The 16,596-nt window shown below is 46.0% G+C and overlaps 2 protein-coding genes across 2 annotated transcripts; both read left to right on the top strand.

Moving 5' to 3' along the window:
* The first annotated feature begins 4 nt into the window (after positions 1 to 4).
* Positions 5 to 4,263, top strand: LOC306896056 (uncharacterized protein). Its single transcript, XM_079459719.1, has 3 exons — positions 5 to 498; positions 750 to 948; positions 2,595 to 4,263. The coding sequence occupies exons 1-3, from the start codon at positions 451 to 453 to the stop codon at positions 3,461 to 3,463; spliced, it is 1,116 nt and encodes a 371-aa protein (XP_079315845.1). The 5' UTR covers positions 5 to 450; the 3' UTR covers positions 3,464 to 4,263.
* A 460-nt stretch (positions 4,264 to 4,723) lies between these two features.
* Positions 4,724 to 16,311, top strand: marf1 (meiosis regulator and mRNA stability factor 1). Its single transcript, XM_079460622.1, has 25 exons — positions 4,724 to 4,815; positions 5,819 to 6,403; positions 6,542 to 6,680; positions 6,772 to 6,986; positions 7,074 to 7,191; positions 7,320 to 7,492; positions 7,696 to 8,115; positions 8,425 to 8,525; positions 8,839 to 8,952; positions 9,042 to 9,228; positions 9,320 to 9,498; positions 9,574 to 9,654; positions 9,951 to 10,184; positions 11,279 to 11,398; positions 11,584 to 11,765; positions 11,949 to 12,172; positions 12,383 to 12,525; positions 12,601 to 12,734; positions 12,819 to 13,021; positions 13,104 to 13,331; positions 13,416 to 13,649; positions 13,722 to 13,940; positions 14,017 to 14,077; positions 14,208 to 14,288; positions 14,377 to 16,311. The coding sequence occupies exons 2-25, from the start codon at positions 5,828 to 5,830 to the stop codon at positions 14,715 to 14,717; spliced, it is 4,707 nt and encodes a 1,568-aa protein (XP_079316748.1). The 5' UTR covers positions 4,724 to 4,815; positions 5,819 to 5,827; the 3' UTR covers positions 14,718 to 16,311.
* The last annotated feature ends 285 nt before the right edge of the window (positions 16,312 to 16,596 follow it).

The raw sequence follows: 16,596 nt of genomic DNA, 5'->3' as shown, positions 1-16,596 counted from the left end.
CGTTGATTCACGCGCTCGTGAGATGTTTCGTTGTTTATTCTCTTTAATGACACAACGAGCGCTCGATCTGACAATCTGGGCTCGAAATGTTCTCTGTTGACCGAGAAACAACTTTTCTATGGAGAAAGCGTGTAACTTATGATCTATACTGATGGCTGTCAACCTAAACTTCAACATTAAACGTTTCACTTAAATCTGATCAAATGTTGTCTAAAGAACACATATCGCTTGTTAAGAAGACCTGACACAATTGTTTTAGGACTGAAGACTTTACCGTCTGTTTATTGCGAAAGAACAATCTGTTGTTTCTCTGAATTGTGTCCAGTAGTTTATTTTGTGTCGCGTGTGTCCTCCGGGTCAGCAGGGGTCGCTGGCTGGTGTTTGTCCTGCTCGCGGTAAACAGGAAGGAGTTCCGGTGAATATCAGATTTCTGCTGGTTCTGGTTCTCCGATGAATTTGGATAATAATCTGGACAGATGGATGTGTAGAATGGATCTGGTGAGTGTTCAGCGCGCGTAACGCTTCACTCAACCCGATTAACGGAGAAAACGGGCTGTTAAACGGCTGCTTGTGTTCAGCGCTCGCACGCGTTTGCCCGACTGGACTGGACTGCATTGAATGATGTTATGAACATTGATTTAATCTCTGGAGATCATCCGCTTTAATGTAAAGGTAATGTACAGATGTGTGTTGTGCGATATTGTCTGACGTGGCCCGCGGGCTTTGTCGTCTTCTCACTCTTGTTTTAGGATTTCGGGAACAAACTGCCCCAGGCTCTCTCGTCAAACACTAAAGTACCCCAGGCTCTCTCGTCAAACCCCAAACTGCCCCAGACTCTCTCTTCTAGCCCCAAATTTCTCCCCTCAGCCCCGTTTCAGCACTACGGCCGCCAGATCGGAGTGAAAGTCAAGGAGGAAGACGAAAGCGTGGAGGATTTCTTTCACTTCGGTTAGTATCTTCACGCTTTCATGATTTCGTCGACATATATTCACTCAACTTTTCCTTTTATGGACGGCGACTTAAACATGAATGATGTTTCTAGAGACTTTAGAAAAGTACGAGGGCGAGTAAATGACGAGGATAGAGTTGATTTAGAGTTGATGGACTTAATTTCTGGTGCATTGTCAGATTTATGTGTTAACATCATTCACCACTTGTTCCTTATTTGATTCTTCTGGTGCTTGTGTTACACTTACTGCTGGTATGAGAAGAATGCGGGATTGTCTTAAAGAAATCTGTCAAAATAATGAATGCTCAAAAAGGCCCACAATATCTGAGATGTGATTGCAGAAAAGGTACTGAGATCTTGTTTTTGTATTTTATAACTTAAGTTTTTGTTCTATTTTGGCTAGTCACAAACAAATCTAGAACATTTGTGCATTTTTGAGCAACACATCTATTTAGCAATTGATTAGATAAAAGAGCAATGGATCTAATTAAGTCACTGAATGTTTACCTTTATATTCTTTTGGTTAGTTGTTTTAAATTTAACCTGCATAAACATTTTAATATATTACAGTAGGTGGGTGACAAAACATTGAACATAAAACATCCTACACATACATTTGTGCATTTCACTGAGCCACAGTAAAGCATACTACCTGTTTTTTAAGTAAAAGTTAAACATAAATCAACACAAATATGTCTATCCAAGTTGTTGTTGTTGTGGCTGCCTATAGAAATATTGTGAATTAAAATGTCTTGACTTTGATATGTTATGTACAGTAATTCAAAGCAGAGGTTATTCATGCAGTTTATGCCAATCACGGTTATCTTGAGTACCTATAGAGTAGTATAAAATGCTTCATATCTCCGAAGAGTCTTTAGTTTTATCACACTTATAAATGACCCATACAGCTGTACGTGATTATTTCTGAAAACAGCCTAGGAGTCCTGGAGGCAAAACATAGACGGAACTAAAGCACGAGCACTCAATACATCATACTAACCCGTAATCCATGCATAACTGTAGATTCACATCCAGTTCATGACCGGCATCTTTTAGCACTAGGACTGCTCCATCTGTCAGTTTCAAACTAGAAAAAATCAAGCGTTGTATCCACCGTTTATGTAACATTCATTACCGAAATGCCGTGAACAAACAAGCACACATGCACAGCTGAACTTCTGTAACTCCAACAAAGCACATTGATAAGCCTGCTCTTTCACTCGCTCTCATTCTGGTGGATGTGCTTTCCTGTAGCTCAGTGGTAAGAGCTTGGCGTTAACAACAACAAGCTCTTGGGCTCAATCCCAGGGATTGCACATATTTAGAAACCAATGTATAGTATAATGCGATGTAAGTCGCTTTGGATAAAATGTAAATGTGTGCAGTTCCGGGGAATTTGCTAATGAAAGGTATAAGGACATCTGTTACGTAACAAAGAACCGCGTTTGAAAAAGAAAAAACTTTCCAGAACTTGTACAAAAGCACAGTGTATTTGGCATTGAAATGCTACGTTATACGTTCAACTTGTTTTTTGACACTTTGCTTATGTTCAACATGAGAATCCATCACGTTGCTAAGAAGTCAGAATTGCTGAAACCATATTTCACCCCCCCTTACATTAATGTGCTGTTTATCTCATTCCCAGCTCAGCATCTTCAGCAGCAGACCGGAGAGTGCCTGACGGCCTGCTGCGGTGGAGTGAATCCTAAAATCACGAATCCGCCCAAACCGAACAGCCGCCCCTCCGCGGACAGACCGTACCACTGCCAGGAGTGCGACAAATACTTCCGAATCAACGATATTAAGAGACATCAGAGAATACACAGCGGAGAAAGGCCGTTCCCTTGCTTTCAGTGCGGTAAGAATTTTCCCACTTCAGGGGACCTGAAACGGCACGAGAGAATTCACACAGGAGAGCGTCCCTACCACTGTCTGCAGTGCGGCAAGAATTTCTCAGATTCGGGCCACCTGAAACAGCACGAGAGGATGCACACGGGCGAGAGGCCTTACCAGTGTTCCCAGTGCGCCAAGCGCTTCTACAGGTCTGGAGACCTCAAACGGCACCTGAGAATCCATAGCGGTGAGCGGCCATACAAATGCCTCCAGTGTGGCAAAACCTTCTCAGATTCCGGACATTTGAGGGGGCACCAGCGCATTCACACGGGAGAGAGACCCCACCGTTGCACCCTGTGTGAGAAAAGTTTCTTTCGATCCGGTGACCTGAAGAGGCATTACAGAACCCACACGGGCGAGAGACCCTACCAGTGCTTCCAGTGCGGGAAGAGCTTCTCTGAGTCCGGACACCTGAAAGAACACCGGAGAATCCACACAGGGGAAAAGCCGTACCAGTGCAACCAGTGCGACAAGAGTTTCTCCAGGCTGGAGCGTCTGAAGGGTCACCAGAGCATCCACACGGGCGAGAGGCCGTTCCACTGCGCGCAGTGCGGCAAGAATTTCTTCCGGTCGGGGGAACTGAAGCGCCATCAGCGGATTCATAACGGTGAAAGAGCGTGATTGGGCAGCCCGCCTCTGATGACGTCTCGCTTGACGTTTGTCCAGCACATCTTCATTGAAAGAGTCTGTGGGTGAAGGGCTCGTATCTTCCTGCATGTGTGTCGATGGAAGAGTGACTGTTTCTGATGTGAATCTTTACTGTAGTGGACAGAGTTACTCTACAACTCGTACTCTAGAGGACGCGCTGACGTTTCCTTTCTTTCCTTAGTCTGATGATGTGATTGCTCCATAGATATCAGGATCTGTCAATGTAAAGCATTGTTATGAACTCTTGCACCACTGACATGTATAGCTGTAGTCCGTTATGAAGTACTACCTCCAAAGCATCTGTCCTGTTCTCAACCAACCCACATGTGCTCAGCGTGGCGCTCATCGCTTTGCTTGTAATTCACAATGTCTGTATGTTGTAGAAACATCACGTGTCCAGTGACTTGTTAGGACCACCGTATATTCTAAATATGACTGTGTATGGTTACATTCCCTCTATTTAATTTACTTTCATTTAATAATCCTGAATGATGTTTCTGTTGTTGTGGCACAGAAGCCGGTGACGTGAGATGATGATGGGTTTCAGAATTGATGCAAACACATTCAAAAGTGACTGTTTTACAGATTACACCATTATTGTTTGTCAAAAATATCGTCAGAACTGTCATGTAAACACACGGTGATGATGTTCTTAAAGAAACCGACCAACTCTTCTGGTGAATTGTGTGTTAATCTGAGAATTTAACATGAATTAGATTTAGTGTTCACTTTCAATCCGTCTTTACACATGTTTATCAAATCATCCTGCCTCTTATTTTTCCTTATATATATATATATATATACATATATATATTTCTATTTAACCATTTGAAGTGTGTTTAGGTAGAAAGGTTTAATTCAATCACAATGAGTTTTTACAGTGATTTAACATCTTATGGTCATGAATGTTTATACATTTCATCGTCTCATAATAAACACAAAAACCTCCGTTTGTTGTTCACTTCATTTATAAAGATGTATTTAGATTTTCATTTATTAAGGCCTTATGTGTTTGAGTTTAATGTCATTACGGTTAAAGATGATTCACTATTTGCTGGTTAGAAGCGAGGTTTCACACACCAGCAGCCGCTATATTTCCTCATTATTTTCTAAAGTACTCATCTACTTAAGCAACGGCGAGATATTGACATGTGATGGAAAACCCGTTTCACACTAAAATGTTTAAAACTGTGTTTGGTTAATAAATCGACGTGAACGCTTTACGTCAGCGCGAACGATCCGCTTTACGACATCTGCGTTCGCTTTACACCACCGGTCAAACGGAAGTCTCGTATCCATGGAGACGTCGTTGGCGGCTCGAGACGGTGAGCGAAATTCATTAATAATCTTTCAGTAAACTCACGAAACACGCGATGTGCGTTTTATAATGTTTGTGCGACAGAACTCACTCGTGTTTGTAACCGCAGGTTTCAAAACAATCGCGTTTATAAGAGTCTCGTGCAAGTCATTAGCTGTAATTGGTGGCCGCTCGTGTTTGTTTGTGTTCCTTTAAATCGCTTTATCCACTTGTTCACTCACGTTTTTAGATTTGAAGGTGAAAACATACAGTTCCGAGGTTCGTTTTGTAACACACACATCATAGGTTATTTTAACACACACACACACACACACACACACACACACACACACACACACACACACACACACACACACACACACATCATAGGTTATTTTAACACACACACACACACACATCATAGGTTATTTTAACACACACACACACACACACACACATCATAGGTTATTTTAACACACACACACACACACACACACATCATAGGTTATTTTAACACACACACACACATCATAGGTTATTTTAACACACACACACACACATCATAGGTTATTTTAACACACACACACACACACACACATCATAGGTTATTTTAACACACACACACACACACACACACACATCATAGGTTATTTTAACACACACACACACATCATAGGTTATTTTAACACACACACACACACATCATAGGTTATTTTAACACACACACACACACACACACACACACACATCATAGGTTATTTTAACAAACACACACACACATTGTTTGAAGTAATGTGTGTTTATTCTTCTGCAAGTGGTGATGTTCAGCAGGTGTTGCTGTGTTTTTTGGGATCACATGACTGTATTAACCGTCTGTGTTGCATGAAGAATATCCACTGCATCAAGTCATTTAAGAGAGGAAAAGGTTTACCCCTCACACGCGTGTTTTGTGCTACATGATCTCTAAGAGTTTTTACATCCATATTTGTTGTCACGATGTTCACTGGTTTGTGTGTGTCTTGTTTCTGCAGATAAATTTGATGGCGGTTCATAAGCCGATACTGGAGCTGAAGGATGTTCCTCCCCCTCCTCTTCACAGCACTGCCCCACCACAGCCCCTCCCATTGCCCCACCCATGTCTCCGCCCTTTGCAAGATCCGCAGCCAGGCAGCCTCACAGTAAGCGTGTGTTCCCGCTGTGAAGCCAGCGTCCATCAGCAGCAGGACTCCAGCAGCGGCACGGGTGGAGGGTTTCCTCTCTATCTCTCTCACTCACAAACAGACACTCGCACCGCCCCTCACCCCTTGTCTCTCGCCCCACCACGGGGCACTGGTACGCCGCTGCAGACGCCCGGGAGCTTCGAGCAGCCCTCTGCGGTGTCCTGCTGCCACGTGCACTGCTGCTCGGCTATGAGACAGCTGCACGTCTGTCCTTCCCTGTCAAAAGTCCCGGGCGTCTGTCGATGTTGCAGAGAGCCCAGAGCGCAGCAGCACCCGTTTTCACTCAGTGAGCCACACACACCCCCTCACCCCTGCCCTGCCACGTTCCACACCGGTGCCGAACGCGCTCCGCTGTGTGTGAAGGGTGCTCAGGGTTTGCACGACTGCTGGAGAAAGGTTGGTGGAGCACGGATGGTCACGTTCTCTCGTGCGAGCACACATTAAGCTGGAAGAGATGCCTGAATGTGGTAAACGCTTTGATGTCTCTAGTGAAGTTTCAGAGTCACACGTCTAACACGTCTCTGCTGCTTTCAGAGTTTCAATGTCGAGTCTGAGAAGGTTTGGCCGAACATTCCCCCGCCTGTTCCTGTGCCAATGTGTAACGGCTGTGGGGTGGCAGGAACGTCTGAGGGCCTGCTGGGCGCCCACCTCAACAGACCCACCCAGAAATATGGTCAGTGACACACACACACACACACACACACACTCCATCAACACACTTCTGTTATACGCGGCACTCGCCTCGTCTTTATGTGAATCTTCAGGTTCCTCAGAGAGCTGCGGTCAGGACGCACTTCCCCCAGTTGGAGTTTTCTGGGACATTGAGAACTGCGCAGTACCAAGCGGACGGTCTGCGGCGACTGTGGTGCAGAGACTCCGAGAGCGTTTCTTTCACGGGCATCGCGAGGCCGAGTTCATCTGTGTGTGTGACATCAACAAAGAGAACAAAGCCGTCATCCAGGAGCTGAACAACGGCCAGGTAAACAACTGTCCCAGATAATTCGCAATCACTTTTGTTTATTCTGCTGCGTTTGCAACCTTTCTGTGGATAATTTTTCCCTTCCAGGTGACAGTCGCCCACATTAATGCTACGGCCAAAAACGCAGCGGATGACAAACTGCGCCAGAGTCTACGGCGGTTCGCCGAGACCCACGCGGCACCCGCCACTGTCATTGTTGTCTCTTGTACGTACTCTACGTGTTGTAACATCATGTATAGTAGGAGCATTTGCTTAAACGTACACGTAGAAGTGAGTGCACGCAGACACCAGAGGAGCTTACAATGAGAAGTGTGCGTGTGCTTTTGTGTGCAGCTGATGTGAACTTTGCCAGCGAGCTGAGTGACCTGCGGCATCGGCACGGCTTCCAGGTGATTCTGGTTCACAAGAGTCAGGCTTCGTCCGCTCTGCTGCAGCACGCCCACCTGTGCGTTCTCTTCGAGGAGTTCGTCTTGGACCTTCCGCCAGGCATGGTGGTCAAATCTCAGGTCAGCCCAGGGTTTGTTATTAATTCTTAAGCACGTTTGTTTGGGTTCCTTTGAACACCAAGAGCTTATTTGTAATGAACCCTCATGTGAAAAGCTGCGGCAGCTTCTTGGGAATCAGGCAGCTGCTCCGTTTGAACTGCGGCGACACCATCGTCATCATCTGAAATCAATCCCAGAGTGCTGTTTGTGTGTCTGCTCCTCAGCCCAGTTTCAGCCTTCTGTTTGTTCATCACCTCCCTGCTCATCGTGACGCCAAAGCTGTCACCAACCGCCTGCAGCGGCTGTCCAATAACTGCGGTGGAAAAGTGCTGGGCGTGTCCGGCGGCTGTGCCGTGCTGCGCTTCACCAGCACCGACGCTGCCGAGCGCGCCCGCAAGCGCATGGACAACGAAGAGGTCCTAGGCCACCGCATCACAGTGTCATTCTCCCCTGGTGGGCCCGAGGAGGAGGAGGTGCGCCGGCCTCCCGCCTCGTCCTCCTCATCAGTCTTCCTACCCGTGGAGAAGCTGCGGTCGCCACGCCGGGCCCCACGGCAGGTGGGCCGGGTGCCAGACCGCCAGTGTAGCCCTGGGAAAGCAGGCCACGCCTCCTCGTGCAGCCCTGTGATGAAACCCCTCCCCCAGGTCAGCTGTGTACCTGCCTCTGCCCGCCTCCTCCCCATCATCCTCCAATCGTACGCTTCATATTCTCACGCTGTTCTCATGTAGTGATGTGTGCTGCTGGCTTGTGCTGCTCGTGACGCTAGCTGCTGTTTGTAACGCCTGGCATGCGCTTGGAGGTGACTCTTCTGATCATCTTCCTCCTCTGTCTTTATCTGTTCCCCATCATACCCCTCTTTGCTTCATAAGTGTCGGCGGGAATCGGCCGTCTGCCGTGGGGACCTGCCCAACAATGTCTCGCGACGTTAGCGTTTTCTGTTTGTTTGTTTGCAGTCGATGTGTAGTGTGGTCCGACCTGCGTCTGCCTCGCCTCAGAGTCACGGCCTTCCGTCCTTGCCCAGCAAACCCGCGGACATGCTTCAGCGCACCAGGAGGTATGGGATAGATTTGGGAAATTAATCAGATGTTTGTGACGTGGAGTATAATTATTTTTCACACCGTCTCATTTATACATTCCTGTAGAGCATTGGGTTAGCAATACAAAGGTTGTGGGTTTGATTCCCAGGGAACATTCGATGATAAAAATGTATACCTTGTAATGCACTGTAAGTCGCTTTGGATGAAAAAGCGTGTAACAAATGGTTCATTGTAAAACCTCTTGTAAGATTGTGTCCACTATTAACTGGAAAACCTCATGAAAACACATTCTGTTGTTTGATCTTTTCTTTATGTGCGTTTGTGTTTAAGGCGAGATTCTCCCGGCCAGTCATTTCAGGTCAGCACTCCTTCAGCGTTCAGTAAACTCAGTTTGCACCGTAGCTTCAGTCCTGCACTACTCTCTCAGAGCTCCTGGTCTTCTCGGTGAGATCATAGCACGATAATTCAAGCGCTTCGTAATCTCTCTCTTTCTGTCACTTGTATCTGATTTGAGTCTCCCTTCATCTCTGCAGGAGTGGTTCCCCATGCCTGTCCAATCGCTCGTCTCCGCTCAGCGCTCCGTCGTCTAGCAGCTGCGGCGAGGGTCCGTGTGAGCCGTTCTCTGATGGGGCTGATGTGCAAGTCACGAACCTGGACTACAGAATGTCTCGCAAGGACCTGCAGCATATACTGCGAGACGCCTTTGCTAAACACGGCAGAGTGAGTGGACTTCTGTGTGAACACAAGCTGGTAAAATAAACACCTATGTAATGGTGTGTGTGTGTGTGTGTGTGTGTGTGTGAGTGAGCAGGTGAAGAGTGTGGATCTCAGTCCACACACAGACTATCAGCTGAAGGCGCGCGTACACATGAGCTCGCTGCAGCAGGCCATCGGCGCCGTCAGTCTGCTTCATCGCTACAAAATCGGCAGCAAGAGGATTCATGTATCGCTCGTCACCGGAGCCAATAGCAAACCACTCACCTGCCTGAGGTACCGCATCTGTGCTGCCATCATCACATGACCCAACCAATCTACTTCCTGTGTGTGAGATTGTTTTTGTGTTAGCTCGCAGATCACCAGTGTTCTGCAGGACGTGCCTGCCAATTGCCTTCCGCTCTACAAACTCACCGAGACCTTCGAGAGGAAGTGAGAATGTAACACACATGCACGCACACGCACACACGTTTACCTTCTCTATCTAAATCACAGAGAACTATAGACGGTTTCATCAGACACACACGCATCGCCTTCTCTGTGGAGATTGTCTATGTTTTTGCTATAAGTGTATCACATGGGTATTTTTTGTGTGTGTACAGATACAGCAAATCATGATTTCCTCACTGTATATGATGATTGACTTTATCACAGTGTAAACGCAAACTCACTTTAGACTTGGGTAATTGTGAAAAGCTGAGGTTTGCTCTCGGCTGTGTTTGATGCAGGTTTGGTCGTAAGCTGGCGGTGAGTGATTTATACCGTCTACCGGAGCTGTTGTGTGTGCGAGAGCAGGCCGGCGGGCGACTCGTCTGTCTGCTGTCCAGCACTCACGCTCGACAGAGTCCGTTAGGATCGGCACACTCTCACGACGGATCCAACAACACCAGTCCGGTTCTGTTTGAGGAGCTGGAGTACCACGAGCCCGTCTGCAAACGACACTGGACTCAACAAGACTTCAGGTCTCCTGTTTCTTACTGATCGTTTTTTCAGATCTTCTGTGACGTCAGTATGTATATGATCTATCTCTCTTATGATTGGCTTGCCTGTGTTGCATGTGAAATTATGTGCTGTAGGTTTGTCCGACCTGTTTAATTCCTTATCCAGTAATTATTGGTACGATGCATCGCAATGCCGACGTGATCGATTAATGTGAGTGTGCAAAAGTTTACATTGTACTCCCAAAGCATTTGCAGCTGGGCAGCGTACAAACATTGCAAAAATGTATAGAAACATAAAAATAGAGGATGGTTATAATGATATAAAATGGAGAGTGTGATGTATCTAGTGTAAACTGAAACAAAGAACAGTTTAAACAAAGATTTACTAAAGCAAAATACACATTTAAGTAACAGAATTCAATTTAGTTCAAATACTTTGCCTGACCTATAGGGATAAATAAAGTACCATAAACCCTGTATATCAAGAGTTTCTCATAAACAACTCAATATGCAAATATACATGAAATCTACCCCCCATATATTTATATTACAAATCCCAACCATGTATGAATGAGACACTAAATGTGTTGAATCTACATAATCAAAAAGGTCACATCTAAGAAGTCCAAACATGGTAAGCAAGAGAGGTCAGAGATGATGGTTGAGAGTTTAAAGGTTGCACCACTTTAGGAACAAATGGGACACAGAGATAGATCAGGCGTCAGGTCAGGGCAGATTGATTTTATTCTCTCTTAATAAGTTTTTGATAACATATTAGAATTAGAAGACCAGATGCAACAAATCGTGGCCCTAGCAGCAGTAATTAAATCCATTTGTGAGCTAAGTGAAGATCTACAGCTCTATATTTTCACACTCGGATATGAAACAGAATTCATCATTCATTCCGTCCACGACACCATGTATATGGTAACTTTATTACTACTTCACAAATATTTTGGAAAATGTTGAATATCCGTAGGACAAGATTTACCAGACTTGATTCTCATCTGCAGTTCTTTTGCCTTTTCATCTACTTAATGGCATAATTAATTTCTCCTTCACTGTGATTGGATGGCTAGAGTTTCTGATCCTCTTTAATGTTCCTCTACTTTCAGTGAATCTGACTTTGATCCAGACGCCTACATCATCCCGTTTGTTCAGGTGTCTCTAAAAGTTCTGTCTGCTCATGTGCACACTTTACTGCAGACTCATGAGGGGACTATACCACTGCTCAGGTAACACACGTTTTCATGGACATTTAGAAGCTGTTCTGTTCATGGCGACTAAACAGAAAGTTCTCAAGTTCAAAAGTGATTGCTATTACTATTTTTGAAAGGAAATTTAGTTCACACACTCTAGGGTTTACCAGAAACTCACACACACAGGCTCTCTCTGACGGTGTATCTCTCTGTGGACTCAGTTTCCCAGAATGCTATGCAGCAGAGTTCAGTCCTCTGACTGTTGTGGAGGAGGGGAAGGTGGATGGCAGTGTCCCATTGGAGCATCTCATCACCTGCATCCCCGGAGTCACCATAGTAACTGCTCAGAATGGCTTTAAAATCATAAAATGGATTCATAACAAACCCCCCCCACCCAATGCAGGTGTGTGTGTGTCTCACCTGCTGAATCATGACCTGTGTGTTCCATGGAGTCCATGTATTCATTTGCTGGTGTTGTAATGCCTGACCGTGCTGTGGTGTATTAAACTTTACTGCCTGTCTGTAGTTGTGTGATGATTCATATGTTGTGAAGATGACAGTAATGTGTGTGTGTGTGTGTGTTGAGATCCGTGGCTGCAGCAGCGCAGTAAGAGTCCGGTTGGGAATCCTCAGCTGATTCAGTTCAGTAGAGAGATGGTGGATTTGATGAAGAACCAGCCGGCCAGTTTGATGCCCATCACAAAGTTCATTCCAGTGTATCATCATCATTTCGCCAAGCAGTGTCGAGTGTCCGACTACGGTTACACTAAACTTCTGGAGCTGCTGGAGGCCGTTCCTCATGTGTTGCAGGTCACTTCAGTCTCATCTCACACTTTTCACTGCCAGGTCAATGTACAATGTTAGTGATGTTAGCCCCAGTGCTCAGCTGCATCATGTACAGAAAGTCTGAACACATTCTTTGCTGTTTTGTTTTTAGATGGATGAACAAGCATGTGTGATGCTCAGTAAGCCGTTTGTCTGATGCTGTGTGTGTGTGCGTGCGTGTGTGTGTTTGTGTAGATCCTGGGTTTGGGCTCCAAGCGCTTGTTGACATTGACTCATCGCGCTCAGATCAAACGCTTCACTCAGGACCTGCTAAAGTTGTTGAAGTTTCAGGCCAGTAAGCAGGTGCTGATCAGCGACTTCTCTCAAGCCTATCATTGGTGAGAATCTCCCCGTCTTCTCTGTCTGCCACAGCGGCACCTCCTCGTCCTCATCTGTGTGTGTGTGTGTGTCAGGTGTTTCTCCAGGAACTGGCAGGTGGTGGATTACGGCATGTGCGATCTGATGGACCTGTTGGCCGAGATCCCAGACACCACCATCACCATCTCTCAACAAGAGTCTGCCACGATCATCTCTGTACCCAAGAGAGGTGAGGATCTCTACTGCTTCCGGCCGATCCCCCACCTTTCGGACGCGCTCCAGTGATCTTGTTGTCCGCCCTCTTTTTCCCCAGAGCGCACGATGGAAGAAGCGGAACGTACGCGGCAGTTTGGGAAGGAGGTTGTAGATCTGCTGAGACATCAGCCTCACTTCCGCATGGCCTTCAGCAAATTCATCCCCACGTATCACCACCACTTCGGACGTCAGTGCAAGCTGTCCTACTATGGCTTCACCAAACTCATGGAGCTATTCGAGGCCATTCCAGATGTTCTTACGGTGGGCACATCATGCTTTGCACTGTGGCCGAGATGCTCGAGGAGTGAAAGTCTTCAGGGACTCTGTGTGCTTTGTGTCTCAGGTGTTGGAGTGTGGGGAGGAGAGGCTGTTGACCCTGACGGAGATGGAGAGTGTCAAAGCGCTAGCCGCTCAGCTGGTGAAGTTACTTCGAGCTCAGAGAGACTCTGCACTTCCTGTCAGTCAGCTGCTGAGTGAATACAGTAAGACGTTTGGATACGCTCTCCGCCTGCAGGACTATGATGCCAGCACTCTGCCTGAACTGCTCAACAAACTCTGCCATGTGGTGAAGGTAGCGTTAGATTCATGGGTCTTGATGAAAGTGGAAGAAACTCTCGACGGTTGTGACTCTCTCTCTCTCTCTCTCTCTCTGTAGCTAGTAGATGGTCACGATGGTAAAGAGGTTCAGCTGATTAACAGAAAGTCACTGCGTGCCTTGACGTCGCAGCTGCTGGCATTGATGATGTCACTTCCTGAGGAGCGTGATTATCTCGGGCTAGAGGAGCTGAGGGAGAGGTACAGGCTCATTTACGATGCTCCGCTAAACCCTTGTGAGTACGGCTTCATCTCCCTTAGCGAGCTGTTGAAGAGTCTTCCTTACCTGCTGCAGGTATGAGGGTTTGGTTGCGCTCTCTGTGCTGATGCTGTCTCGTTCCTCATGTCTGTTTCTCCTCCCCTCCAGCTGTCTGAGGAGGAGGACGGTGACAGTGGAGAGCATGTGAGGTTGACCAGACTTTATCAATTTGCTCGAAGCGTTCGTGCGCTGCTGCACACGTACCATTATAATCAGATCTTCCTGTCTGAGTTCTGGGGGGCATTCGGTAAATACACCGGCAGAGAGTTCAATCCTCAGACTTACGGCTATAAGACTCTAGATGAACTGCTGGCTGCCATACCGCAGGTACTGCACATCTACTCTGTCACCTTATTCTGCTGCTGTCACCTCACCAGATTTATTTTGTATTTTTTTGGACCAGGTGATTTGGATCAAAGGTCACGGGCATAAAAAGATCATAGTTCTGAAGAATGACATGAAAGGTAATGGAGCCGCGTATTCTAGGTTTGGCTTTAGGTCATGCTTGTGTCAGAATTGTGACGTTTTGCCATAAATGGACAAACTCTGTTTTGGCAACCCGCTTTAATAGCTGATCTTGTGTTTTGTCCTTAGCTCGTGGTAGTCCTGTGTTTACTGGCGAGAAGAATCCCTGTCCTGAAGAGAATAACCGAGCTGTCGACAGTCCGGCCAGCAGTACGACACTTCATTGTCCACATGCGAAAAGTTTGCGTTGCGCTCGTAAATCCAACATTTTCTCTCTCTCGCTCTCTCTCTCTCTTAGGTGAAATGGAGCTTCTGTGTTTGGGTCCCGGTTCTCCTGTGGATCTGTTATGCGGCCCTGTTCCTTCATGTCTCCCGTCTCCTCAGCTGCGCCCCGACCCGGTGCAGGCTGCGGATCTGATCCACTTCGAGACTCATTCCCACAGTCAGTCTGAACAAGAGCTGGTTTACGATCGTCAGCCGCGGTCGGTCAGAGATCATCACACACCTTCACACACAGACGCTCACACTGCCTGTGAACCGCCAGAGTCCCAAACACCTTCCACAGACAGTCGCAAAGCGTCACGCAACAAAGTAAAACTAGCGGCTAATTTCTCATTCACAGCCGCCCGGCCGGTCTAAAGCTTCCGCGTGCCTCCACACACATGACAAAAGTGTGCAGTGATTGACATCGCACTTCTGTCCCTCCAGCAGTAATGTGTGTTATAAGTGGTTAAAAGAGTTTACATGAGTAAATGTTCTGTTGTCAGACTTTCAGTTAGCTGGAAACTCATCCTTGCTGATAGCAGATCCTGATGTTTCTTCTTCACTCTGGAGCTTCTCCGTTTTACCGAGACATTATTTGGTTGTGTGCAGCACATGGGCTTTATGTTGATGAAGGGGGGATTCAGGTCTGATGTTTGTAGGCGTCTATAGATGATCGGGCCTCGCACGTTGTTTTTTTTTACTCTGAACAGAAGGCTTTTTTAATCTGATCATACGTGATAGTTCCTCTGTTCACTGGAAGCGGTCTGAAATCGATTTAGTTCTGAATCATGTTTATTGAAACTCAAACAGGAATGTTTCATTTAAAACGTCTCGGCTGGATATTTGAGGATGTCCACACTCACCAAAGTCTGAAAGGTTGAGTTATGTTGTGCAGGGTAACGTCCACACACAGTTAAAACCTTTTGAGTCCAGCGGTCAGAAGAGTGACCCCGCAGCAAGTTTTCCAGACGTTTCTCAGTGCCGGAAGTTGCTATAAAAGTTCTATGCAGGTCGTGCATAAACCCATGTTTGTCAAGCGTGCGTTTATTCTTTTTTGTTATCTGGAAGTATGGTATGAATTCAGCCTAGCTGCTCCTCTTCCAAGGTTTTTCTCTCTAACCTTGAGTTTGTCGCTTTTTTGTTTTTTTGCTCATTGTTCTTGATGTCTACAAACCGCCGATCATATTAGACCCGTGGTGACTCTCTGAGGTTCTGTTTACCTGAGCCGGGCTTTTACAATAGCTTGTATTAGTCTTGGCGGTGTGAGTGAGAGACGTCAGCGTTAAATGTGCTCCGTTTAAATGTGCGTTTGGACCCGACGAAGTGATGCGTCATGAGCGGACGCTTAGAAAAACAAACAAACATCTGAACGCAAAAGAGTTTGTCACATCCTTCTGAGCATGTGCTGTTGAAGATGTTTGTTTCATTGAGGTTGAGGGTTTTTTTATTGGCTCCAGAGGATAACCTTTCAGTTTAAATGTTTTTGTATGGTACCAGTTTAGTCGGGTGAAGGAAGTTTGTCTTTAGACGATGAAGTGTTGTTTTTCTATGCATGTTTGCATAACTCTTACCTCTCGTGGTGTTGGACGGATGTTTGATTTGTTATACGGAACATTTATTAGGTGTTGAAACCACGGCAGAATTGTGATGTGTGTCACTAGATCTGTGTGTCTAGCCATTTTTGTGCTTGTGTGTGTTTTGTTTCTCCATTTATCAACACAGTTTTACAGTCTTTATGTCTGTAATTCTCTCAAGCGGCCCATACACGACCCCAACGAGTTCAGATGAAACCTGATTTACACTTTGGTTGAATTTCGATTTATGTGAAAATGAAATTAAGTCAAGTGATCAAGACACTGAAGGTCTTGGTTTATGGTTTTAGTCTCCACTAGAAAATCCTTTTAGGACTTTTATTTTTGTGGAATGACCTAATGATTTCTGTTATATGTAATAAATATCACGAGCATCATCTGGTGTCCTGCTTTATATGGTCTTTAGTATTTCATAGGGGTGGATCCTTTATCAGACACACCTGACTGATGAATTACATCATTATATGTGTAACGATTACTATAGAGACAGCACATTTAGGCCACACCTACACCGGGGGGTGGGCAATCAAACCCCCTCCATTGGCTTTCTATTGTTGGAAGCTGCCTGGTGTGTGACACTGTGTACAGTACGCAACAGAACTAATTTTTTTTAAAGTTACTGGACCTTAAAAGCCAGACTTTGAGACGAAAGTGGACACGGA

The sequence above is a fragment of the Barbatula barbatula genome (assembly GCF_947034865.1).
Source record: "Barbatula barbatula genome assembly, chromosome: 7".
Classification (NCBI taxonomy): Eukaryota; Metazoa; Chordata; class Actinopteri; order Cypriniformes; family Nemacheilidae; genus Barbatula; species Barbatula barbatula.
The sequence above is the reverse complement of the archived record's forward strand: the minus strand, read 5'-3'. Positions and strand labels throughout refer to the sequence as shown.

What these genes read in the sequence shown, in the direction of transcription:
- LOC306896056 (XM_079459719.1), top strand. Translation starts at nt 451, where the DNA reads ATGAATTTGGATAATAATCTGGACAGATGGATGTGTAGAATGGATCTG. An exon ending in GGATGTGTAGAATGGATCTG is followed by an intron (nt 499 to 749) that starts GTGAGTGTTCAG and finishes CTCTTGTTTTAG; the next exon opens with GATTTCGGGAACAAACTGCC. An exon ending in GGAGGATTTCTTTCACTTCG is followed by an intron (nt 949 to 2,594) that starts GTTAGTATCTTC and finishes TCTCATTCCCAG; the next exon opens with CTCAGCATCTTCAGCAGCAG.
- marf1 (XM_079460622.1), top strand. Translation starts at nt 5,828, where the DNA reads ATGGCGGTTCATAAGCCGATACTGGAGCTGAAGGATGTTCCTCCCCCT. An exon ending in ATGCTTCAGCGCACCAGGAG is followed by an intron (nt 8,526 to 8,838) that starts GTATGGGATAGA and finishes TTTGTGTTTAAG; the next exon opens with GCGAGATTCTCCCGGCCAGT. An exon ending in GTCTTCCTTACCTGCTGCAG is followed by an intron (nt 13,650 to 13,721) that starts GTATGAGGGTTT and finishes CCTCCCCTCCAG; the next exon opens with CTGTCTGAGGAGGAGGACGG.